Raw genomic sequence first — 25,603 nt, 5'->3', positions numbered from 1 at the left:
CCTTACAGCCCACTGGAGGCCAGGCAGAAAAGCAGCTACTGTGGGTGTTGCTCACTCTTGTTAACAAGCAACTGATGGTATTTATTCATTTATAAACTGAACACATTCACCAAAGTCTAGTCCTCATCCAAGATTGCAAATCATACAACTTTTTTTTATTTTCAAGGCAATTTTATTTTGTTTCACCTCTAGTTGTCACTGCCACCTAGTTGTGACCTAGTTTCACTTGTATTAGTCACACAAGCGTCGCACTCTTGTCACCCTTTTCCAATTGAGTTTATTATATAGTATGATATAGGTTTTTAAAAGATGATCTGCTGACCATCATTAATCATTCACTACAGACTGGTGTTTTCCCCACTGCTTTTAAGACAGCTTAAAAGTTAAGCCACTCTTGAAGAAGAACAATTTGCATGTATCATTACCAGAGAACTACCGACCTGTTTCCAACTTGCCATTTTCAAGTAAGATTTTAGAAAAACTTGTTTTTAACCAATTAAATGATTTTATGAATTCAACAAACACTGCTGAAATATATCAAGGACACAAAAATGCTGTCTGTCTTAGTGCTTTTAGATTTGAGTGTTTGACACAGTAGATCATACCATTATTTTAAATAGAATCTGTAATTTAATTGTCATTTTAACTGGTTCAAATCATATCTCACAGACAGGAAATTCTATGTCCCCCAGGGGTCAATTTTAGGTCCAACCCTTTTTAACCTATACATGCTACCACTTGGAAATGTCATCAGGAGGCACGGCATCAACAGCTATGCAGATGACAAACAACTTTATATCGCTGTGTCTCCTGATGACACAAGACCACTTGATGTCCTTTATAACTGTATTTCAGACATTAAATCCTGGATGGCAGAGAACTTTCTACAGCTCAACCAGGACAAAACTCAAGTTTTAGCTATTGGTACAGGAGACCAGAGACAGAAACTGGCTAGCAAACTACAAGCCGTCTCTTCTAAGTCCGCCAGTTTCTCTCTCAAGCCAATGCAGACACACTTTTTTATGCTTGCAGGATGATTACTGCAATGATCTTCTTTCTGGTCCGCCTAAAATTTTCCAATTACAATTACTACAATTACTACAAAACTCAGCTGCTTGAATGTTGACAAAGACCAGAAAGAGAGCTCACACCATTTTTAAAGTCTCTGCATTGGCTTCCTGTGCCTTTTAGAATTTATTTTAAAATCCTTTTATTGGTTTATAAAGCTCTTAATGGTCTTGCTTCTTCATATTTATTTAACTTGCTTTTACCATATGAACCCAGCAGAGCCCTCAGGTGTTCTGGTAGTGGCGTTTTAACTGTACCCAAAGTTAGTTTTATGGAATGGGCTGCCTGAATACCTGAGGGCGACATGTAATATTAATAATTTTCAAAGCAACTTAAGACCCATCTTTTTGTCTGGCCTATAATTAAATTGTTCAGTTTTATTTGTTTTTATTTTAACATTTCAAATTTATCTCTGTGTTTCCTCATTTCATTTCTTTTTAATTCAAGATGATGTTTCCTCAGTACTTAGTTCATCATGATGTAATGTGAGTGTTGATTGTGTGAGTTTGTGTGCTCTTGTGTGTGGGTGTGTGTGGGCAGGGGTTCTTCTTTATCTTTATCTTTATCTTTATATGTAAAGCACTTTGTGCTACATTTCTTTCTGTATGAAAAAAGCTATACAAATAAAGTTATTATTATAATATTATTTTATTCAGTCATAGACTGGCACACAGCCTCACACTGATACAGTTTCCTCTGTGTGACTGGACCCCTGCTCCCCCTTGTGTGTCTGGATTCCTGTGGGGCTGCAGAGCTTAGTACTGTGATATAAGAGGTGCCAGCATAAACGCACACGAAAACAGCCTTGTCCTGTTGGATTATGGCAGGCCTAGCCATCACAAAGAACCACTGTGGACCAAACAAGCCACCCGATGGCTGCCATCTGCAATCGATTACATTGCCAAATACTCTCTGCCACATCTCCCGCAACTGTTTTCTCTCCCCTTTCATTGGCCTAAAGGCAACACCCAACAGCACAAGGCTAATTTTACACTCTTGGTAAGCGTGCTGTTGTGCAGCACTTACGCTCTTTAGCATTAGTGGTCGACTGACATGGGTTTTTCAATGACCGATGCTTATATTTAGAAAGCAGGGTAGCCAATATACAATGCTGGTATCATGTTGTTTTTTGCAACTAATAAACAGTTCAAAAGTACAGCAGCTTAATAATAATCATAAATGAGACACAATTGCCGAACTTCAATTAATATTTCTTGAACACTAATGTCATTGTCTGCATTCTCTTTTTGCAGTTGATCTGCACTCTTTCTGCAGTACATGTATTTAAGAAAAAAGAAATGTATCAGCAAATAATTGTAATCTAAACTTAACAGCAGCATTTATCTGATGATAGATTTGATAGATAGATATTTCCTTGTTTCCTTTCATAAATACATAATGAACATTTATAGAACATTATGGATGTCAGTGGTAAACTGTTAACTGGTTAACCACCCAAGAATATTTTTAACTGGTTATACATGTTGGTCTATAAGTTAATTTGCATACACACAAAGTGTGATGCACTAGTCATACAGGACATCACCCATTTCGTGTCCTGTATGATTAAGACCCATATGCTGCCAGTCACCACGGTAGAGGGGGAGGGATTTGGAGAGCTAGTTCCGTACCTGAGACCCGAGTATGTTATGCCATTGAGAGCTACTGTGACTAAGTGCATTGAAGAAAAACTGGTAATTACCTTTTTTTTTTCCAGGAACAGTCTAATATTTATAAGTCTCTCCAGTCGTGAAGTCCAGTGAATAATTCTGGAGTTAGATGTGAAAATATTCTAGCTATATGCTGTTTTTCTCTGTTGTCCACCAGTTTGGTGAATTAAGAGTTTATTTCACCGTTTCGCGGCTGCTGGCTGCTGTGCTCTCACTCAATACTGGATCAATTTCAAAAATTGTTCTCCCCATTAGTCACTTAGATGCAAAAACATTTGGAAATAGGGTCCATAAACAGACATTTGACTGGAATTTCTCCCTTGTCTGGGACACTGAAATCTTCCAGGTCATGATTGACTGGGCGATGCAGTCTAGCATGCTCCTCAGTGTAAAATTAACAGGTTAGTTACCAGCTGATGGCTCAAAGCAAAATGAACCGAACACCCTCCCCTTAACACCAATGTTTTATTCACTTGAACGTACAAACATTAGAAAATTAAAAGTGTGCATTGTCTCCAACGTGTCTGACAACATTTTCTGTTTGATCAACCTGGCGAGCACAGACATCGGGCACTGACAATTATCTCAGAATGCCAGACATCACTCCAATTAACCAGCCAACTGATTAGTCTTCCCCTTGTTAACATGAACCAAATCATGCATGTGGAACACTCATAGTGCAGTTCCAGACGTCCACTGTCTTGTATATATGACTACTTAGGTGATAATCAATGCTAGAGAAGTGTCTAAAATCTATCAGTGACCTTTGAGCAGCAATAGTGATGATGTGAATTGTATTTTCATGGGACACTTAACAGGTAATCCTTGTTGACAGTGACAGGCATGGACAATGGATGGACATGATGAAATGTGACAGCAGCAGGCAAACCACAAGTTGTCCATGATGCTTCACAGATTTGTTTCCAGACAGACGTGATAAAAAATAGTGGAAAACCAGAGTGGAGTCCTACTGTTTTCTCTGCTTATTCTTTATTTACTGCTTTCATTGTATTTTATAATACCTTAAATCTGCCAAAGGGAGTTCATTTTAACAAGTTGATGGCACACATGTACAAATCTTCCTGCAGTTATAGGCTGCACATAGGAGGCATGCACTCTGGATCATAGTATATCACACACTGTGCAGTTATGTAATATTGCCTTGGCTCACACAAAGGAAGAGAGACAAGTTGTTTCATCATCTTTGGTCTTTTGACAAAAACCTAATTTGGATCATTGGCTGGAAAACTTTAACGCTGTGATGAACTGAGATAAACTTAAACCACAGAGAAAGCAGTAACAATGCAATAGCAACAAAATATAAATGAAGTATAATGAAAGTCAGAGTCACTCTGTTCAGAATGATTTTCTATATGACTTTGGTAGGTTAGGTAAAGACAACAAAATTGTGTTTATTTGAAGTAATTATTGCTAATGAGTTTAAGACTGCAATGTAATTAAAGTTTGTTTAGCCGAGTATATCAGAAGCAGAGAATAGACCTCACACTCCTTCACTGTCGTGGGAGATGAGAACATTAGTATTTTTGAGTACTTGTTGAAGCTTTGTCTGGAATGACCACTGTGCTCGGTGAACCAAAAGGTACATTGACTCTCACTGTTGCCATGTCTCTCTCTTTTCTACATTGCTCTCTCTGTGTTTGTATGTAGTTGGTTGTCGCTTGCTTTCTGTTATTTATGCTTGTTGCTCTCCTGCTACAACAAGCACGAGCTACAGGTAGTACAACTCTATCCAAGATGCTTTCACTCCCACCCTCACCAGATGTTACAGTCCCACTCACTGGCTCCCGACTGGGAATTTGAGCCATGGATATCCATTCCACCGCCAGCATTCATATGTTGTCTCTCTGCTATGCTGCCATATAGCTGGCACATATTTTCAGGGCAGCAGACATGAACTACGGTTAATGCAGGGGAATAGGCCTATTAGATTTCAAAGACTCTTCTAATTATCCCAAGAATGTTTACCACACCAGCCCAGCACCTCTCTACACCTCTCTATCTCTATTGTTCTGTCTCGATACCCCTCGTTTTCCCTTCCAGACTTTTCTCATTTCACCCCTGCGTCAGAAGCATTTGAAAAATGTGCTTTGTGGGACTTGAAAAGGGAAAAACTCCAAAAGCCTGTCTGAATGCTCTCTGTGGAGCACAGCTCAGACAGTATAACACAAGCCTTTTGAGCCAAACACAAGCCCACAGGACATGTGGCTGAGAAACAAAAGACTCTAACGTCCAAATGTCTTTGACACTATTCTTAAATATATTGTTGAAACTCTTAAATTCCATTACTCTTACCAAAGTTAGCCATCATCACCTTGCAATTTAAACAACATACTTTGACATGAAGCAGAGCATACTAGACCTAATGGGTTTTTTTTTTGTTTGTTTTTTTTACCTCATAAGCTTGTGATTGAGTCCTATTTGGAAATGTGTGGTCGTCTGTTTTGTGGCTCAACTCTTGTCATCTTGTCTTTTTCTGTCTGTGTAAAATTAAAGGAATAGTTCAACATTTTTTGGGGAAAAAATGCTTATTCTCTTCCTGGGAGAGAGCTAGATGAGAAGATCAATACCACGCTTTGTGTCCTGTATGACATGTATGAAACATGTCAGCTCATGTATAAATCTATGGCCAGCACTTGTAATATTCGCTAATTGACGTATCATATATTGTTTGTATACACTGTTAAAAAACTGAAGGGTGAAGAAGAAATTTGCTGCCCCTTATACATCTTTATGTATAAGGGGCAGATATGTAACTTATTGATTTTCTTCTCTAACTCTTCGCCAAAAACTGAATGATCAAATCTGCCATATTATCAACCTGTTCCTTTAAAGTGGCCCTGTCTAATGAAGAAAAGCTAAAGGCTGCTAACCCATGGAACCCTCTCTATAAATCAAATTAGTACTTCTGTGTACATGTGTGTCAGTGTGTATGTATGGGCTTAATTTTCACGATGGATCAAAGCCAGTGATAACACAGACAACTTTTATTTGAGCTGAGACCATTTTTCTTGGCTTCAAATGAAGTGGGTGAGCTCAAGTGGGTGGGGTGACGAGGCTGAGGTTGGTTGTTATAATGATCAGGTAATGCAGTGAAAATTTGGTATGACATCACACTGCGTTTCTGCCTCATAAAACCACCGCATGCATATCAATTTTTACTACTAAACATTTATTGTACAGCCCTCAAACAGTACAAAGACCATATATTTAATGTTTGTTTCATTTATTTTTGTAAATATCTGCTTATTCTGAATTTGATGCAGCAACACATTTCAAACAAGTTGGGACAGGAGCAACAAAAGACAAATGAGAGACGAAAGAGAAAGTTATGGAACACTCCAAAAACACCTGTTTGGATCATTCCACAGGTAAACAGGTTGATTGGTAACAGGTGATAGTATCATGATTGGGTATGAAAGGAGCATCCTGGAAAGGCTCAGTTGTTCACACAGTGTCCAAACTTTTTGGAATGGGCGTTGTAAATGATTATAAATGTGCAGAATTGCTATTAAGACAGAGAGAGTCTCTAATGGATTACATAAAGTGAATATCGTTACTAAGAATCTAGCTCACAATTCCTTCTCTTATAGTTGATCACATCCCTGTAGCTGTATCACAGCAGGAATGAGCTGTACTTCATCTCTGCATTTCTCTAGGTCTGCATTTCTGTAGATGTTATCAAAATACAGGTGACCTGCATTAAACAGCTGCTTGAAGAGAGGAAGTTCAAGTTGTAAAAGATGAGAATACCATCCTCACTGCGTGTGTGCATATGCGTGTATATATGTGCGTGTGTGTGTGTTGGATGCCTCTTTCTACCCTCACACACTCACTCAGATGGTCCCTCACACCCTGCTGCCATTTCTGAGAGGGTGGGGACAGTCCCTAACCCATGATGACAATCTATTTCTGTCTGTGATCTCAGCTGCCAACTGTCATCACTATCCCGAAACTGAATCAGAAGTACCGAACAACACTTAGGATTTCATCTGCGAGCGACATGGTGTTATTTATAGCTTTTTCTGACTCCCATGTGCCACTATGGTCTTTCCTTTTGCTATCTCCATTTTCCCTTAATCATTCTCCTATCTGTCCCTTCCCACCACACCCTCTCTCCTCGTCTGGCTATCCTGGGAATATTCACTTGTGCCAGATGCACAGACACAGTGACAGTGGGATTACAGGACGGTCGCCACCCATTTGGTCATTTGCTGATGGTGTGAGAATGATGCATCTCCCCTGCGTAGTCTACATTGTTACTTTTGATGTCTTTGTTACTAATCGTCACAGAGGGTCCCTGTATTATTTGTGGCTGATAATAAAACACACAAGATAATAACTGTAAAAACAGACATAACCTCCACGTCACCTGCCTCTCATTTCCCCACCAGCCTGCTGAAAACAACGCCTGCTGCACACCCAAGAGGCCCCAGTGCTGGTAGGGAGGGAAACCAGGGGCATCTGAATTCCAGCACACAAACACACACACACACACACACACACATACACACACCAACTGGTCGCAAATGGCCAGTCAGCTCAGTGGGACTGTCTGCCCTTCAGTTCAGAGGCTCATGAATGCCTGTGAATGCCTAACTGGCAGCTGGTTCAACAGCATTACAGTGAAATCACAGTTGAACTGTTTAGTCACTCAGCAGTTGCAAATGGCCATATGTACCACATGTACAGAAAAGTACACTGTAGTAGTAATTCAAAAGAGTTTGATCTGTGTGCCAAATTATCTATTAATACTGTGGTTGTATCCCTAAACTGATAAACTGAAGCTTTCCTAAACGGAAATAAAAAACAGAATGAACTGAAGTTCTGGTTAGTTTTTGAGATCAGCTGGAGGCTGAGCCGTTACACAAACACGCAGTCACACTCCCATACACACACAGCACGCCAGTTTCTGCCTAGCTTAACTAAAATCTATACTGATGGTGCATTAGCTGTTTGGGGCAAATCAAAAATCTTCAACACAGACAATTCAGCAGTCCAACATACGCAAATGATCTGAGGCATCATCTGTAATCACTACTCTGCTTTCTGTCCAAACATGTCTTAGAAGGGAGTTTTACAAAGTTTAAAAAAAAATAACCCAGATAGTGGCTCGGGCTTTTTTAATCGAATGCCTGCATTTCAGTCTGGACTTGTGTGGGTGAAAGACGTGATAATTTACGCAGCAGGTGTTATGAAAGATGCTAGTGAGTTGCATTACGGGAATGTAGGATCCAGCATTTTTAATATCTCAACCTCTGCTGCTAAGACTTTGACTGTTCTGGTTTCATTTTGTCTCTTGTGACTTGTCCGACGTAATGCTTGTAATTGATTGATTAGCCCTTTAACAGTGAATCAAATAGCTAGTTTTTGGCAGATTTTAATTGCCTCAAGGCAGATACCATCACATTTACACATGTTTTAATAAATTTGAGCTGAAGATTTCTTCATAGATTATTAATTGGTAATTTATAGACACTGTGCACTGTCAATACAAATGAAATGTATAGTGCGTTCATTCCACCTTTAACCTGCCTTCTTCTTGACTTCATTTCAGTGGTTTAGGTTAAGTGACTGTTAGTATTACCTTAATCCCTATTGGAGGATTATAGCTTCTAAGTCTGTTTATCCTGTCAAACCTGCTGTTGGAGGATGTAGCATAGTACTCTTCGTGAGTAATTAACTGGTTTTAATTTGCGTCTCATCATAATTGTGAAGCTTCGAAGTGACAGTTAAACCCTGCAGGTACCCACAGACCAGAATACTTCCAAGATCACACTGACTGTTTGCTACTTCCACTGTCTGGGAATGTGAATGAGCTCTGTCTCACTGACACACACACACACACACTTAAGGCTTTGTTCCTCTCGTTTTAAGTAGCTCTGGACTGTGTCCTGCCTCTGCTGTAGGCCTTCATGAGTAAGAAGGCCGCCATATTTACATACCTCTGCACTAATGTAATCACCATATTCCACTGTAATGAGGGAGCAGTGTGTGCACAACTGTGCGTATTTGTGTGAAACTATGGGTAAATCTCACTACATATAACAGTAGATGAAGTTTCACTCAGGATTTCTTATGTGTGTGAAGCAGTTGCCATGGCGCTAGAATTTTCACTGTGTGAAGTTGCGTTTTACGACTTCTTTTATGAAGCAAATGGTGAGAGCATGAGCTGCAGTGTGGAAAAATGTGCTACATCCAGTTGCAAAGACCCCAAAAGTTTGAAAATCATGTTTTCAAGCTGACTTCCATTTTTGAAAAAAGTTTTTTATAGCTGCATGTTCCTCATCAGAAAGTTGTGTTTTTGCTTCTTTAATTGGCCTTGAAAAGTGTCTTGAAAAGTGTGTTTGAGAGCATGAAGTGGTTAAAGAGTTTTCCTATACATAAATAAGACGAGGGTGGCAAGTTTTTTGTTTTAGTTATCTATCACAAGTATGAGATTAATGAAAATACGTGTGAATGTAATCGTGGCTTGTTTGACAGCATGCATGGAGCTGACATTAAAACAGCAGTTTGCAACAATTAGGAGCGCAATTTGTGGGTTAGACTTTAGTCAAATTGCACTGAACAGAAGCCAAATTGCTGAGAACCATTGACAATAAATGGACGTAATCATGATCCCTGCACTAAGAATGTTTCTGAACAAGGTTTGGTTTGAACAGGGGATGTGCAGAATGTTTTTGGTGGTTGTGGGTAGGAGTCCTCAAACTTTTTCAGCCTGGAGCTGAAATGAGAAATTTTGTTCCACACTCAGACTCTGGCTCATTAAAAGCTGGGAAAAAAAGAAATGACTGTTTCGCTTGTCATTTGGTGACCATAGCTTGAATGATAATGCAGATATTTTTGCATGTTTTTGCCCATTGAATATGATAAATGGACTGTATTTATATAGCGCTTTTCTAGTCTGATGACTAGAACACAAGCCTGCATTCACCCATTCACACAATGGTAGCATAGTGGTAGCATTATGAGCATTAACACACTTACTCCATCAGGAGCAATTTGGGGTTCTTGCCCAAGGATACTTCGACGTGTAGGTTGCCAAGGCCAGGGATCGAACATACATACATGTTACTTCTAGTTAACATTACTACTGACCACGGTGACCATGTTTCCCTACCTACCCTGTTGTCCTAATCTCTTGGCCTCTTGCTAATCAAAATCACTATATTTATTAAGACCATGGGCTTCCATACAAGGAAGAAGTGAATAGTTTACAATAGATTACATGTACGGGTATGAAAACAGAACAATGAACTGAGTTGTAGTCTGGAGAGGGGTACTGAGGCCGTACAAGGTTAAATGAGGTCGATAATAAGGGGTTATGATAACGATTGGGGCTTTTGTTGAGATGGAGGGAGAGGGGGAATGCTCTGGAATGTGAAGAATGAGGGTTTGTTTAATCCTCGTGGGGCATAAATTATTAGCAGCAAAGGGAACCCTGCTGTGCAAGACAGGCATGTCTCCTACCATGGGAGTCTAAAGTGAGATTCCTGCATGTGAATATTGGTTTTATACACCAGTGAGACAGATCTGTGTGCAGTTGTTTAAATTGATTGGAATGATAAGTGATAATTTACAACAACCTCGGGAAAGCTGGAGCCTGAATTGGCTGCTACATCAGTTGAAAAGCTTGTTTTTGTTAGAGCTGCCTGCTCTCTTTCTTGAACCGAGCAGGACTGAAGCATTTCACCCTTCAGTGGTATGACAGTGCAGCAATGCTGATTGGTCTGAAAGCTGCCTTTTTCCTGTGCTGTCATATAGATTTGCTTTTAGCTTTAGCTACACAGAGACTGAACTTAAGTCTTACCTAAAACTACCTAAAACTGGGCCAACTTATTTCCATCTCCCATTAACATTACATAAATTATTGGCTGTGAGTTGTTGCGGTGGAAATAATAGTGCAGCGCAAAGTTCTGATGAGGTGTTCAAATTAAAAACATCTGTTGGTAAGGAAAAGTGATTTCGACTTCAGTACTCTTTAGTGGTCTGAGTAATCTGGCTTTGCACCATTCCTTGGGGAAAAAGGGGAAATGAGAGCAACAGAGGGAAAGGGGAAACACAAAGGGGGTAAAGATTTAGTGAGGCAGTAATGAGCTACTGGAAGGGAAGAGCACATGCAGTTTGATTGGTCCACCTACGCCAAGCCAGCATGGCATCCTGGGTAAATATGACCCAGCAGTTAGTTGCTGTGGTGATCTAGGAAGCTGCAGCTGCCAAGAGGGGCAAGGTGGCATCATGGACCAGATGGATGCATGCAAACCCACTTTAGAGAGTTTACAGTGAATCTAACAAAACATAGCCATCACAAAACGCACAGCAAAATGAAACAAAATGTGAAAGCTAATATCAACCCAAACTACACATTTATTTAACATTATTTATTACCAGACTTACTTCTGCACAATTACATGTATGTAAGAGGCTGTTCAAAAAGCTGAATAAGTGTTGAGCAGGAGAATGAAGAAGTATTGTATTATTCCTTATTGTGATGCCTCTTCCAGAGGAACACATGTCTGATATCACTAGGATTTCTCTCTACTGAGAAGTGTCAGTATCTGCTTTATGTTATCTGACCTTACGGAAGATTAGAATCATAAAAGAGCTGGAAGATTAAAGGAATGATTGTCAATTGTAGGTAGAGCTGAGGGGTTAATGTGTGGAGGTGATGGATGCCCACAGAGGAATAAAAGGTCAAATGAAAATTATAAAGTGGGCATCAGCGGGAAGCTGGGTAAATAGATGTCTGATGGCCAGAGAATGAAGTGAGTGCAGCTCTAATGGGAGTCCAGAGGGGTGTATATGTGTGTGTTTTGTTTGTCTTGTACAAAATTTCTTGAGATTCTTTTGCCATTCCCTTCCCATCAGCCAGGACTGATAGGTGGCCTGTGCACATGTTACTTGTCCACATACACACTCTCATCCCAACATCATTTTTATAGGTCCATCTGTTTCTGCTTTTACTTCACAAGGATATTTGTCCACCTGCTATTTCATGTCAGTGATCAGATCAGTCGTGAGCGGTCAGCAGAGGTCATCCTCTCTCCTACACTGACCAGAGTTTATCATGATGCTCAGGCACATGCAGGAATATATTTACTTTTGTTTTGATGTTGTAGTTTTTGTCTGTAGAGCCATGGTATCTATTACTGCTCATGCTGCTACAATTTAAAAAAAGACTGCTGCTGCTAGAGGGACAGAGCATAGTTCCAGTACACCAGAGGAAAAACTTATCTGTCACATGGTGTTTATTAAGGCGCCAGAGCAACACTTGAGGTAACTGTATGGGAATTTAGGCTGGCTGCAGTTATGGGACACTTGGAAGGAAACTTTTTTTGTTTTTTTCTTCTTTGTGTTTGTCACAGATTGCAATCAAGTGTTAATTTAAGAGGCATGAGGTCACAAGTACAAGCTGGTTCTCCTTTTAATTGTGTAAAGCTGGGCCTGTTTAGTGCATGTGTATTTGGTTTTTCGCAGTCATGATAGGTTACGCAGTGTTGCGTGCCTCAGTCCAGTGAGGCCGGAGGTACAAGGTCTTGTGAAAATCAACATTAGGTGCATCTGATAAGCTTCAGGTTTATGTGGATGTGAATGTGAAACACAGACAGGAAGAGTAATCAAACTTTGACCTGTGTTTCAAAGGCTGCCTCATCATCAAGGGACATGGGGCCAGTTAAAGTGAACAGCTCATTCATCATTCCCACTGTTACAGTAACTCTCATCAACACAAGTGTGCATACATTCCCTTATCAGCATTACATTTGCATTCATTGTTTTGTGATGAGAAAAAGCAGGCTGAAAAGAGCCCTCCTTTTAATAGCTCAAGGTCTCCCAGGACAAACACAAGCACACACCGTCACCAGCTTTTGTCACCTGAAGGAAATTCATGCTTTAGTGCAAGAACAAAAGGTAATTTCTTTGGTGAAAGCTAACACCTTAAAGACTGTCTGAGCCATCTGTGAAAACTGACCCACATCAACATGGTGTGAGATAATAGGTTATAGGAGGCAGTCATCCTGACTGTGAATGGCTATTAGACAGACCTCTAATATTATCCAGGAGAGGATAGCTAATCATGGTCTTTTGCTGTACTGGCTTTATTCAAACACAATGGAAGAAGAGCTCAAAGGGAACTACATAGGAGAGTTTTTGAATGACAAAGGTAGACATTTAACATGACTTCACTTCTCCAACGTCCTCACTACAAGACAGACACTGTGTTATGTCTAGCAGTATATAATCTGCACGCATTACCTGCAGCTTGTTGTTGTTGTGAGATGTGAGTGCATACAGGGTGGCCCCATTCCTTTCAGTTTTATTGAGTTCAGGAATGTGGAGGTGTTCCCAAATTTGTCTCTTTCAGGAAATGAAAAATCTCTTGACTTCCTGCCACAAGAATTTCAGCAACGATTCAAGTGCAGCAGGAGGACTCACTTTGTGCCTGGCACAAGAAGTATTATTTTAAAATCATAGTCAAACCTGGTGTTGTCTCTGGTCCTCACTGAAGTCTTGCATGGAACCCAAACGACTTCACAGAATACCATCCAAACTCAAAAGAGCCCATTTGCACACACAAGTTGCGTGTGTGATGGTATACATGGCGTGCCATCAGGAAAGTGTCCACATAGCTCTTCTTCCTCTATGCTGCACAGCTCAGATGTTTTAACCTCTGGCCTGTGTTGTTGACCCGTGAGGTGAGGTTATTTCATCTATATCACCTATTCATTACAGAGCGATGTGATGTCATTCGTAGTTCTTTACACAGTACACAAACAGACAGTTTTGTGATTTAAGGGTCATGTAGATTTCAGTCACAGTAAACAGTTATTGCACAGCATGTGTTTTTTTTATCACATGACTCCTTTCATGTGAACTGATGAATGATAAGAGTGCTTTTTGACATTGATATATGGAGGAAAAATGGGTTTGATAAACAGTTTTGCATATTTTTTGCTGTAATGGAGGTGTAGAAGAGGTGTGGAATGATATCCGGATGATGGAAATGATAAAGCATTTACTTTTAACATGAAATGAAGGTCAAATTGGCCTAAGTGTCTACAACCAAGGGTTCTTGTCCCCCTGGGGGTTCTTCTGCAGGTGATGGGTGTACTTGGACGGCTCAGCTGACTCAACTAACTAACTCAGCGAAGAAGTTGAGAAGTCGAAACAGTTAATTTAATGGACAAATATAAATAAAATATATAAAATAGACAGTTAAAAGTCATGGATGAATGGTTGAAATAGAGGAGAGGATAAGCAGTGGAATTAGTGTACAAATGCACACTAGTCGTAGTTGTACAAATGCAGTTTTGAAACTAAATTCAAACCAAAGCAACCTAAACACTGATAGTTCAATCACATGAAGAGAATAATGTAACAATATCCACTGTTATATAGTTAAGAGTGTTAAATAACATCCAGTTTCTAATCTACTCATAAGAACATATTTGGAACATGGTGGATGGTGACGGTTGATATCATCTGAACTATCAGACAAAAATGTTGGAAACCACTGCTCTACAGGACCTTTAAACACTTTGTTTGATAATTATGCAAAGTAAAATCCTATTCACAGACCTAACTCGAGCCCTCTATACGAAAGAAGTATACGACATACATGTTCAGCAGTGTGTATGTTAAATTAGGGCATGCTCTGATTGTGACAGTTTCTGCTGATAAATGGGTCAGTTCCCTCTTGGTTCTGGTCTTTGTAGTTCTTTGTAGTGTGCAGCAGGACGTTCAAAGTTGAGGGGTCACACACTTCAGTGGGCATAGTTAATCCTGTCATCTGGACCTTGGTCTGAATTCCTCTGTGATGAAAGGTGTTAGAGTTTCGGTTACTAGTCTGGGTGTCAGTTTATTGGCATTACACAGCATGGCTCGGCAGGGTAGTCTGGAAAGAGGATGCTAAGGAATGGGCTGTTGGCTGTAAAATGTACTCTTCACACACACACACACACACACACACACACACTGGATTATTGTGACTTTGGTGTCCATGGAGCAATATTTCACTGTTTTCCTGTTATTCTCAGGAAAAATCTGTTATCAGTCATGATCATTTAGAAGTGATTCGACCATACAGTCTAACCCAGGTTACTGCAACTCCAGTATTGGCATGTTGCATGCAGTGCCCTCTACCAACAAATAGAACTGGATAAATTCGATTACATTTGTGTTGTAGTCCAACAGCTTCACCACAAAAGGCCATCTAATGAAGGTTAAAACCAGAGAGAGGGTATGGAAAGATGTTGACTGTGTTTTTCTGCTTTCTCTGAACAGATCGTGAGGACCAATCAATCCTTTGCACGTAAGTACTGCAACTTTTAACTCTCTATTGATTGTCCTCCTTTCCTCTCCTCTCCTAAGGTCATTTCTCTGTTGGTTCTGATGGTAAAGCAGCTCGATGGGCTGGAAAATGAAACTGTCTCTTGATTAAGATTATATAGCTGCACCTTTATGGGGTTATCTCATATAAAGGTAGGGTCTCGCTTCTTGCCCTTGAAATGTTTATATATGTGCCTTACAGCGAGGAAAGGTAAAAATAAGCATTGCAATTGTACATAAAATATGATGAGAGCTACAGATACGGATCATCACTTCTGAAGTGCCTGGTTGTTTGAAGTAACCCTTTCTCTCCCTTCATGTTTCTCTCAACCTGAGTCACAAGGCCAGCTCCCATCATCCTGCTGTTTTATTTAAAGACTGGTTTCAAATAACTTTTTGCGGATGCTGGGTTGTGCAGAAGCTCTGCCCAATACTGAGGGAGTTATGAGTGTGGTTTGGTGCCCTGCCTTCATCTTCTTTGGCAGAGAGTAATTAAGTGCCACACTCTTTCAGTGTGGCTTGAGTGTATGCTGCCAATGGACAGGCAAGAGCCGTTGCATAATCTGCCCTAAATCCTGAAAATGACACCCCCTGTTGGTAACAGTGGATCCACTTTATCAGCGTTACCCCACTGTACAGTATAATAAGAAGGGTGGTCACTCAGTTTAGAGAAGCTGCTTCATCACTGTAAAGATATCTATATTGATTTCAGTGTAAGTTGTTGGAAGTGTCTAATAATAATTAATTGAAGAGGAAACACAGAAAGACTTGTTGATTATCTTCCATCAACATACAAAGCATCTTCAAAAGTAAATGTACGAAAATGGAAGAAATCAGTAGAGAAGTTCTAGTACGAGGAAAAATGAACCCTCTTAGTTGAATCTTTCACAACAATCTGAACATCATGCACAATATTAGGTCTGAAAGACAGAATGAGAGAATGGATCTTCAGGCCTTTCAGAAAACTGCAGTGGTACATTTTTTGTTTTCGCGTACTGCCGTAATGTTAAACTTCCCTCCTGAGATCAATGAAATTGCTCATCTTTTCTTATTGCACGCTCAACTTTTAATTGAGGAGATGTAGCATCAGGTAGGTCTTAATAATTAAGATGCTACTCCTCCTCCAAGGAAAATTAACCTCAGAGAAACACAGATTTGCAAAACAAAAATCACAAGGTGTCTGCAGGCCAGCTCACAACCTGTGTTTATAGAATAAAAAAAGCTGCATGAATTTAGCAACAACCACTGTTAATTTCTGATATTTACTTGTGTTCCTGCATTTACTGATGTGTAGTCTTGATCAAACAAGGATGTTTAACAATTAAATTTCCCCGGTGTGGGATTAATAAAGTTTTATCTAATCTTATGTGTTAAATATCCTGTGTCACACACAGGATGAAGGAAGTCACTGCAGTCAGCTGTAAAAAATATCTCCCAGCTCACTATCAACACAAGCCTCTGTCTAAAGAGCCTATATGCTGTATCCTGAAGAACAGAACAGTGACACTGAGAACTTGTAGAATCTTACACTGAAGAGTGACAGTGATCAACAGAAGATGGCAGGAGATACAGGGTGTTCACAAAGTGAGGGCTTCTGCCATAAGTGACCCCGTAACCCTGCATGTTAACATCTATAAGTAAATAGGATAAAATGTGGGAAAAGTCAGTGAATTATTATTTCCATGAGAAATATTGCTCCTGTAAAACTATGAAGACATCAAGCCAAACTGGGATGTGTAACTAACTTGGCCTATATTGCTATGCCTGTATCCTGTGTTTGAGGATTCGCCCAATGAATTGTGGTGCGGCCGCTAAAACTGCAGTGGAGCTAATAGCCAGCTAGACTAAAGCCACTGGTATGTAGCTAGATGTAATGTCGCTGGCCTGGTTTCGGTGTTTGCCCTGGTTTTCTGGGTTCTGGGTCCTCACTGTGGGAGCTGTGGATGGCCCTGCCTGAACACAGCTATCATTAGAGACGGCCCAAAAGCCTGGAAACTTTGGAGACTGGCCCACCAAACCACAGGCTTCTCCAGTAAAACATACTGACCGACGAATGGATGGATTTAGAAAATAACAACAGATAGCTTGATGGTCGTTCACGCTCTCCCTCTCTCTTTGTTTATTCTGTCCTTGGGGTTCATCCAATCTCTTTTCACCACTGTAATGATGAGCAAGGTTCTGGTTAGGGTTTTACTGTGTTTTGTCTGTACCTTGATAAATTTGTGGGCAATTTACACATCTTATTTCCTGTAATCTGGCTATGTCTCACAATAAAAGCCTGTAATTCATGATTGCAACCTCAGGGTGTTGCATTTATTTGTTGGAAGTGATGGAAAAAAGTAGCAACTGAAGTGGAGAGAAAGGGTTTAATTTCTCTCACTCATTCCTCATTCACTCACACTTGTGTTGCCTGTCTGTCCATGTATATCTCCATGCTTTTTATTTCCTTTGTTTTCAGAGGTGAATCAGGCGCTGGCAAGACCGAGAACACGAAGAAAGTCATCCAGTACCTGGCCCACGTTGCCTCCTCACACAAAGGACGCAAAGACCATAACATTCCTGTGAGAGCCCCTCTGCCTACATTTATGTCTTTCCTCTGCCATGCATGGGCTCCAGTTTTTCCTCTCCTCTCCTCTCCTCTCCTCTCCTCTCCTCTCCTCTCCTCTCCTCTCCTCTCCTCTCCTCTCCTCTCCTCTCCTCCCCACTCCTCTCCTCTCCTCTCCTCTCTTCCCCACTCCTCTCCTCTCCTCTTCTCTCAAATGTATCTTTGCTGATAGTCCATCTTTCACCTCTTAAATTAAAACTGAACCACCATGTTGGAAGAGTTGGAAACACACCTATTCATTTTCTAGCCGAGAGTTAGGTGCGGACAGTGTGAGAAGATCAGTACCACTCTCACATCTGTCTGTTAAATATGGAGCTACAGCCAGCAGCCCATCAGTTTGGTACAAAGACTGCAAACTGCTTAGCAGCTCAGTAATTAACTATCTATATCTCATCTGTTTATTCCGTAGACATTGTCTGGCAGATAAACTCTGATAAAACGGCAAATAGTTGTTTTTACTCTTCAGTTTTACATGGATTATGAATGGAATATGACGTGTTAACTAGTGAGCCTAAGAGGTCCTTGGCGATTTCCAGTCTTTGTGCTAAGCTAGGCTAATCGCTGATGGCTGTAGCTTCATATTTACCATACAGTCATGAGAGTGGTATTAATCCTCTCTTCAAATGCTCCACCAGAAAGTGAATAAGCGTGTTTCCCAAAATGTCAAACAAATGAATTAATGAATTGTAATTTTTACTGTGTTCTAGTCAAAATTAAAGTGCATAGTTTAGCTTTGACATTCAGCTGGTAACAGGTTGTGCATTAATCCACAGCTAACCTAATAGATGTTAATATAGCCTGACCGGTCACTGCTCCTGCTTCATGTCATCCAGTGCCACTCCTTGAGAGTGTTCCTGATGTTGGGCCAAGTGTGTACTGGTGGTCTGTTTCCTGTGGCTTGTGTCTCACATAAGCGCTTCAGGTTTTAACACTTGCATTTGTTTATCCATAACAAACAGCCCGAATCTCCCAAAGCATTCAAGCTCCAGGCAAGTGCATCTCCCGCTTTCTCAAAAAGAGTGTGTGGTCCATTATGATGTGTGTGTGTGTGTGTGTATGTGCATGCCGCTCTGTCTAAATCTCTGCCGCTTCCATAATGATGTTGACAGACTAATCTAAGCTTCTCTCTTTATGAGGTATTTGTTTGTGCTGGCTCAGTCTCCTCACATGATTATCTGAAGCCCAGTGAATCTGCCATTAAACCAGCAGGCTCACGATACTAAAACACTTTGTTTTATCAGTTGGTTTAGGTTTATTAGAACAGTTGGAAATTTAGATGTTTTCGTAGAATCACATGTCAGTCAAGTGGCAAAAAAAAACCCCAAAACAGGTCAAACCAGTCATTAAAAGTGTTCACATTAAGTGCTCATCAGGCATTAACTGACTCTGTATAGCCTGTCTGTGTAGGTTCATTACTCTTCTGTTTCTGACGTTTATATGGCGGTAAAGGGAGATGATGAACTGTGAAATCAGTGTGAAAATCAGACCACAGCCGCACTAAACATCTCCCCTCAAGTGTTTTATGATAAGCTTCATCTTTTACATTTTAGTGAAGTAAATATACAGGGACAGGGGTAAAATGAAGATATGAAAGACGATGAAACTTGATGGTAGTTGATCAGTACTTTTGTATATTCTTGCATGTTTTCCCATCAGTGATTTTTCATTTCATTGGCGATGCATTCACTCAATAATTCATTGCCTTGGCTTTGATAATATTATTCCAATAACAAGTGTGGCTTTTGCTGCCCAGTCAATAACCAAACACGGGATATTTCTATGTTGATGTTGTATCCTCACCTGGATTTTTAGATTTTAATCAACGTTGTTTTGTCCCAAAAGTAACACAAATGAGACTCTGCTGACACAGTACTGAGTTCACCCCAGCTCATCTGTCTCTCCTGCTCTCTACAAAACTTGATATGTTCTGGCTCACCCCTTCTCTGCTTGATTTATCCGGTGGCTATTTTTCCTTCTCCCCCAAACCACTACCTGATGTTTCTGTGTCCTCAGTAAATCTAATAACTATAGAGGCAGAGTCTTAACTGAAACCTACAACCTGCTGCTTTGAGCACACGCAATCCGGGTGAATGCCTGTTTAATATGCTGCGTTTCAGTAGCTGTGAGTGAGCTGTTGTAACTCAGGGCCTCAGTACTCCCCTGCCAGAGTACACCATCCACACCGACCTCCTTAATGCTGCTTCCCTTCTGCGTTGCATTACGGCTGCTCTGAGCAGAGGCCAGAGGAATGTAGAACCAGGATTGAGGGAGGGTGAAGATTTGATGGAGGAGAGAGATTTACAAGGGGGTGAAAGGGGGGGATGAAGAAGTGGAGAAGAGGTGAGGCAGAAAAAGGTATATGGGAATGCCTGTTTGTTATTTAGTTCTACAGGGATGTATGTACTGAAAAGTCTTTTATCTCTCTGATGTACTCTTTTCATGATCTGTCTCTGCTACAAACCAAAGATTTTGAATTTTCTCTCTCTCTTTCTGTCAGTAGGGTTTCTGAATAGGGTTATAGGTCATCCCATGTTTCTCTCAATGGCCATTTCTGGCTGGCCTACAGCATCAGCCAGCAAGTCAGACCTCACTTAGACTTTGCTCTGTTTCCCTGTGTAGTCAGAGTCCAGAGGAGTATCCTGGAGTCAGATCTGATCTGCTGTACGGCCCATTTCTGTGCTGTCAGTGCAATGGGTGGAGGAAACTGTGTAGCAGAACAGGAGGTTTTGGGGGCTGTAGGGAATTCCCCAACCACCTATCAAACCAGGTTTTGGTTTTGATTTGATTTAAGAGGAGACCATCATTACCATCATGGTGGTGCAGTCTTTGGATATATAGAGTATATCATCACAACCATAGGAATGTGCAGGCCTGAAGAAGGCTCCCAACCCAAAGTAACCGCTCTCTGTAGCATATGTCGAACCACACTCACTATGTTGCTTTTGTGGTTTCATAACTTCCATCAAACTATTTGGTTGTCTCGGCCCATGAACATCGACTTCCCCTGACAAAAATCACATTTAACTGCAGTTGACCAAAGTAAAGCCCACAGCGGCATGATGGACTGCTGACTGACTGACTGATTTACCATGTTGCTACATTTTTCTCTACCTGCTTTGTCTTGAAGGATTGATTTTGCCTTGCCAGCTTTCTGTATGTTTTTGCAGACACAAGAAAGTGTGATAAATAGTGATTCATTCATTGAGTGGCACGTGGTGCCAGGCGTTAGAAATGTTTGACAGCTGCAGCTCTGTCTTACCCCTCTGTCTTTTTCCACAGGGTGAGTTGGAACGCCAGCTCCTGCAAGCAAACCCCATTCTTGAATCTTTTGGCAATGCCAAGACAGTGAAGAATGACAACTCATCTCGTTTTGTGAGTTTACGGTTCCTGTTTAAATGATCATTCTCTTTTCTGTTGTATAAAGATAACAGCATTCCCTCATGTTGAACAGTAGATGTTTGTCCCGGCTCTAGGTCTTAAATATATTCAGTCTGTGGTGGGATTTTTAAGGTTAGCTATATAAAATAGATAATCAGATGTATTATTAGAGGTTTGTTTACCTTGAACTAAACTGAAATGCTTTTCTTCCGGATTAAAATAAACTGCAAAATGGTATAAATCCTATAGAAATACAGATGAGAAGATTGATACCGCTCTCTACAGTGAATATGCAGCTGCACAGTTAGATGGTTAGACCATTAGATTATCTTAGCACAAAGACTGTTAACAAGGAGAAACAGCTAGGCTGCCTCACTAATCGAGACATTATATCTTTTGTCTTGGCTAGGCAATCAGCACGGACTTGAGGAAGTTATTGCACCCTGCAAGAAATAGTACATAACCTCCCGTAAAAAAACACAATATGTAATTTCTATGTTAGTTTTTGAATGGTTAAACAAACAAAATCTACCTTTGGTCAGAAACAAACTAGATGTTTGCCCATGTAACCAGTGTTTTTGCTAAGCTAAGACAACCAGCTGCTAGTGGTAGCTTCATATTTAACGTACAGACATTAGAGTGGTATCAGTCTTATCATCTAACGCTCCACCAGAGAACAGTTATGCATATTATTTTACTATTCCTTTAATATTCCTTTTGGGGCTTTTTAATTTAAATATGTAACCTAAGAATACCTAGAATATAAAAAAACAGTGTACATCATTTTTCTTTAATAACTTCCTTAAAAAAAATCTAGTGTTATAAAGTGGACTGATGCTGTGCTCACTCTTTTTTAATTGTTGTATGACTAAGTAAACCATGTGGCCAAGATTAACCGCCACGGTGTTCAGACCTCATGAATCACCATCTGTCTTAGACCGGCAGACAGATGGGCACACACATATTCACACTCACTTACTACACACACTCACTGTCAGGAAACCACAAACGTGCCTGGGATTCTTTCTGACCTGTTAACCTGGCTTTCCCTAATATAGGCATTCTGTTTTCTACTGTGTGTCTGTTATCTGCAAGAGTCCACAAAGTGCTGTTTGTAATACAGGAGAAGAAATATGTCAGATACTCAACACAAAACACATGCAGTACAGGAAACAGTGACATCATAGGCTTTCTAAATTAACCTATGAAGTTTCAACAAGTTCTACAGCTGTTTTTTAACATAAATATGTGTCTTGTTTCCTGCAGGGGAAGTTCATCAGAATCAACTTTGATGTCACAGGCTACATTGTTGGGGCCAATATTGAAACTTGTATCCTCATTACTGTGACAGACTGAATGAGCAGAAGGTCAAAGGATTATTTCAAACACAACATAGGAGGCTAAAAGACAGGGTGCACATTCAGTTTAGAGCTCAAAGCAGTGGTTAGGCTACACGACTCACTCACCGCTTATGCTTAACCACAAGAATGCCATTCCCGTTCTGCATATTCCGCAGGCGGATCTAAAGGGCACTGAGCCCTACAGAGACCATGTTTTTATTGTTACTCTTCCATTTTTATTCAAGTTTGTTTATGCCTGGTGAGGGAAATAATGGATTGGGCTCCTCAGGATAATACTTCTTTGTTGCAACACTTGTAGAAATAAAAGATTTGGTTCCCCAGTGATTTTTTTGGAATCTTCTACAACCCAGATTCCAAAAAAGTTGGGCGCTTTGTGAAATGTAAATGAAAACAGATTGCAATCACTTGCAAACTGACAATGGTCTTATAAAGCGTTTCCAAGCCCTTGTAGTAATCTCCTTTATACAATCATGTGTTCACAAAGTGGTGAACCTCGGTACATCTTCGCTTTTGAATGACTGAGCCTTTTGAGGATGCTCCTTTCATACTCAATCATGCTATTATTACCCGTTACCAATCAACCTGTTTACCTGTGGAATGTTTTTGGTGCATTCCACATCTTGCCCAGTCTTTTGTTGCTCCCTTCCCAACTTTTTTGAAACGTGTTGCTGCCATCAAATTCAGCATAAGCAGATATTTACAAAGATCAATGAAGCTGAAGCATTAATTATATTGCCTTTGTACTGTTTTCAATTTTGTAATGTCCAAAAGGATTAGCAAAGTATTACATTCTGTTTTATTTATGTTTTACACAGCGTCCCAACTTTTTTGGATTCAGAGTTGTAAGATCTAGAATTTCTAGGAAGATTTATTCATGATGTACTTTATTAGAGTTATTGTGCTAAAATAGCCTCTATGGTTCCTGAAAACACTTACCAAAAGTTGTTTGCATGCTCTTATAAAACTTTGCAAGTCATATTGTATGTGGCTAAATTGACCTGTCATTCCTCATGAGCAGAAATTTGACTTCAGCGTGGTCATTTAGTCTAATATTTACCTCAACACTAACAGTGTCACTTTCCTGATTTTCATGCTGTAATTATCTGGTCAGTCCTTAACATTTGCTCTCAGACCTCCTGGAGAAGTCGAGGGCCATTAGACAGGCCAAAGATGAGAGGACCTTCCACATTTTCTACCGCCTGCTGGCAGGGGCTGGAGAGCATCTCCGAAGTAAGTGTCTGATAATCGCTGTAGGGAACAATAGTATCAGAGCAATGACACTGGTTTCATGTTTATGCCAATTTGCTTCAGGCAAGGAATAAAGCTAAAGAAAGCTGGTTTGAATTAGCATTAGCCAACTAATCTTTTTCTCTTGTTAACTTTTAATTTAGCTTGTTAGTACATAGTTTCATGATGATGCGGGACGTGTTTAGACATTTCAGGTCAACACTTTACAGCATATTTCTCTTATGAAATAGTGTATTTAAAAGGTCACTGGATCTCTCCCTCAATTATCCACTTTTTCCTCAAGTCTAGACTGAATTGTCTTTACAGAAAATTGAGGCAAATGTAACACATACCTCACTGCAATCTGAGCATTTTATAGCCATCCAACGATCAGTTCAGTTGTTAGTTTGGGGGGCAAAATCAACATGCAGCACAGTCCTAAGACACTTAACAAACAAAAAGCAGACACTGAAAAAAAAGTCTTTTGAAAACCATCATTCCTTTCCTTCTCCAGCTGACCTGCTCCTCGAAGGCTTTAACAACTACCGTTTCCTGTCAAATGGTAACATTCCCATCCCTGGCCAGCAGGACAAGGATAATTTCCAGGAGACATTGGATGCAATGCACATCATGAGCTTCTCCCATGATGAGATTGTCTGTGAGTAGTACAGTACTTCCAGATGCGCCCTGAAACATAGTATATTCATGTTCTCCTTCTCTTTCTACAATTACATTCCTTTGTTTCAGCTCAACTCTACCATCACCTTATTTCCCACTCAGGTGATAAAATAATCAGTAAAGTGTTGTTTTGATGTTGCCAGGCATGTTGAAGGTGGTCTCTGCAGTGCTGCAGTTTGGCAACATTGTCTTTAAGAAAGAGAGAAACACTGATCAGGCCTCCATGCCTGAGAACACAGGTAAGCATCCAACAAATACACACCTCTTCCTTGCTAGTGTCAGTCATAATTCGGGAATCCAAAAAATGAGGTGACTGCGGCGTCTCAGCTTCCACTGCAACAGGTGGTGGAAAACAGATCATCATTTCCACATACAGACGTATTCACAGTGTCACTCACTGTGAACACATGCTTAATTAGAAATAGGATTACACTGAAGTTTAAATTGTGTGCCTCTTGGTATTGGAATGCTTGTAATGTCAGCACCATCAGATACTTCTTCAGTCCAGTTACACGACTGTCACATACCTCTTGGTTGATATATAATATAGTTAGACCCATTAAACATGCTGATTTTAGTTCCCTAAGAACTCACTTAAAGAAAGCTTCTGGCCCATTTTGGGGTTTCAGCCCAGCCAGGATATGCAGGCACCCAGAGTTAGACAATGTGACTTTTAGACTTATATTTTGATTTTTGATTTAATTATTTAGACTTCTTGCATTAAATTTCATGTCAGATTATTTTGAAGATGGTAAAAAACACATATCTGAAGCCATATAGTATGTGAACCAGTGTGAAGTCTACATTTATATCAGTTCAGTAAGTTACATGCTTCCTCCTTCCTCGCACTACCAGCGGCACAGAAGCTCTGCCACTTGCTTGGAATGAATGTTATGGAGTTCACCAGAGCTATCCTCACCCCGAGGATCAAAGTGGGACGTGACTATGTACAGAAGGCACAGACCAAAGAGCAGGTAAGGTGTATATGTAATATATTTGCGTATCTGTGTTCAAGTCTAATAAACAAAGTCAACTCAGAAAGTGTCAAGACAGGAGGAAATGTTATTACACATATCTTCCTTATCACACAGAAATCTTAGACCAGCTTAATTGCCTTCTTAACTCATTGTAAAATACACTTCGTTCAAACTTGACAAACAAAAACTTCCCCAAACTGTCTTAGTTGTCTTTCCGCTGCTCCAACAATCACCAACTCTGGTTTGGTCAAAATAAGGCCATAATTCACAGAGTTATATGTGAAAATATTCTGG

At 40.2% G+C, this 25,603-nt stretch overlaps 1 protein-coding gene across 3 annotated transcripts in view; it reads left to right on the top strand.

Annotated features, from left to right (window-relative positions):
• Window positions 1-25,603, top strand: part of LOC121620335 (myosin-10-like) — a 57,198-nt gene that overhangs the window by 14,102 nt on the left and 17,493 nt on the right. For 2 of the 3 annotated variants that reach the window (XM_041956350.1, XM_041956351.1), the window contains exons 4-11: window positions 15,039-15,066; window positions 17,542-17,644; window positions 20,968-21,060; window positions 22,333-22,396; window positions 23,559-23,657; window positions 24,169-24,312; window positions 24,476-24,571; window positions 25,188-25,306. In XM_041956350.1, the coding sequence (XP_041812284.1) occupies window positions 15,039-15,066; window positions 17,542-17,644; window positions 20,968-21,060; window positions 22,333-22,396; window positions 23,559-23,657; window positions 24,169-24,312; window positions 24,476-24,571; window positions 25,188-25,306 (746 nt within the window). Of the gene's footprint in view, window positions 1-15,038; window positions 15,067-17,541; window positions 17,645-18,647; window positions 18,678-20,967; window positions 21,061-22,332; window positions 22,397-23,558; window positions 23,658-24,168; window positions 24,313-24,475; window positions 24,572-25,187; window positions 25,307-25,603 lie in introns of all 3 variants that reach the window. The other variant, XM_041956352.1, reaches the window with a different exon arrangement.

This window comes from Chelmon rostratus, chromosome 17 (genome assembly GCF_017976325.1).
Source record: "Chelmon rostratus isolate fCheRos1 chromosome 17, fCheRos1.pri, whole genome shotgun sequence".
NCBI classification, from domain to species: Eukaryota; Metazoa; Chordata; class Actinopteri; order Chaetodontiformes; family Chaetodontidae; genus Chelmon; species Chelmon rostratus.
Note: the sequence above shows the minus strand (reverse complement) of the source record. Positions and strands in the feature narration are given on the sequence as shown.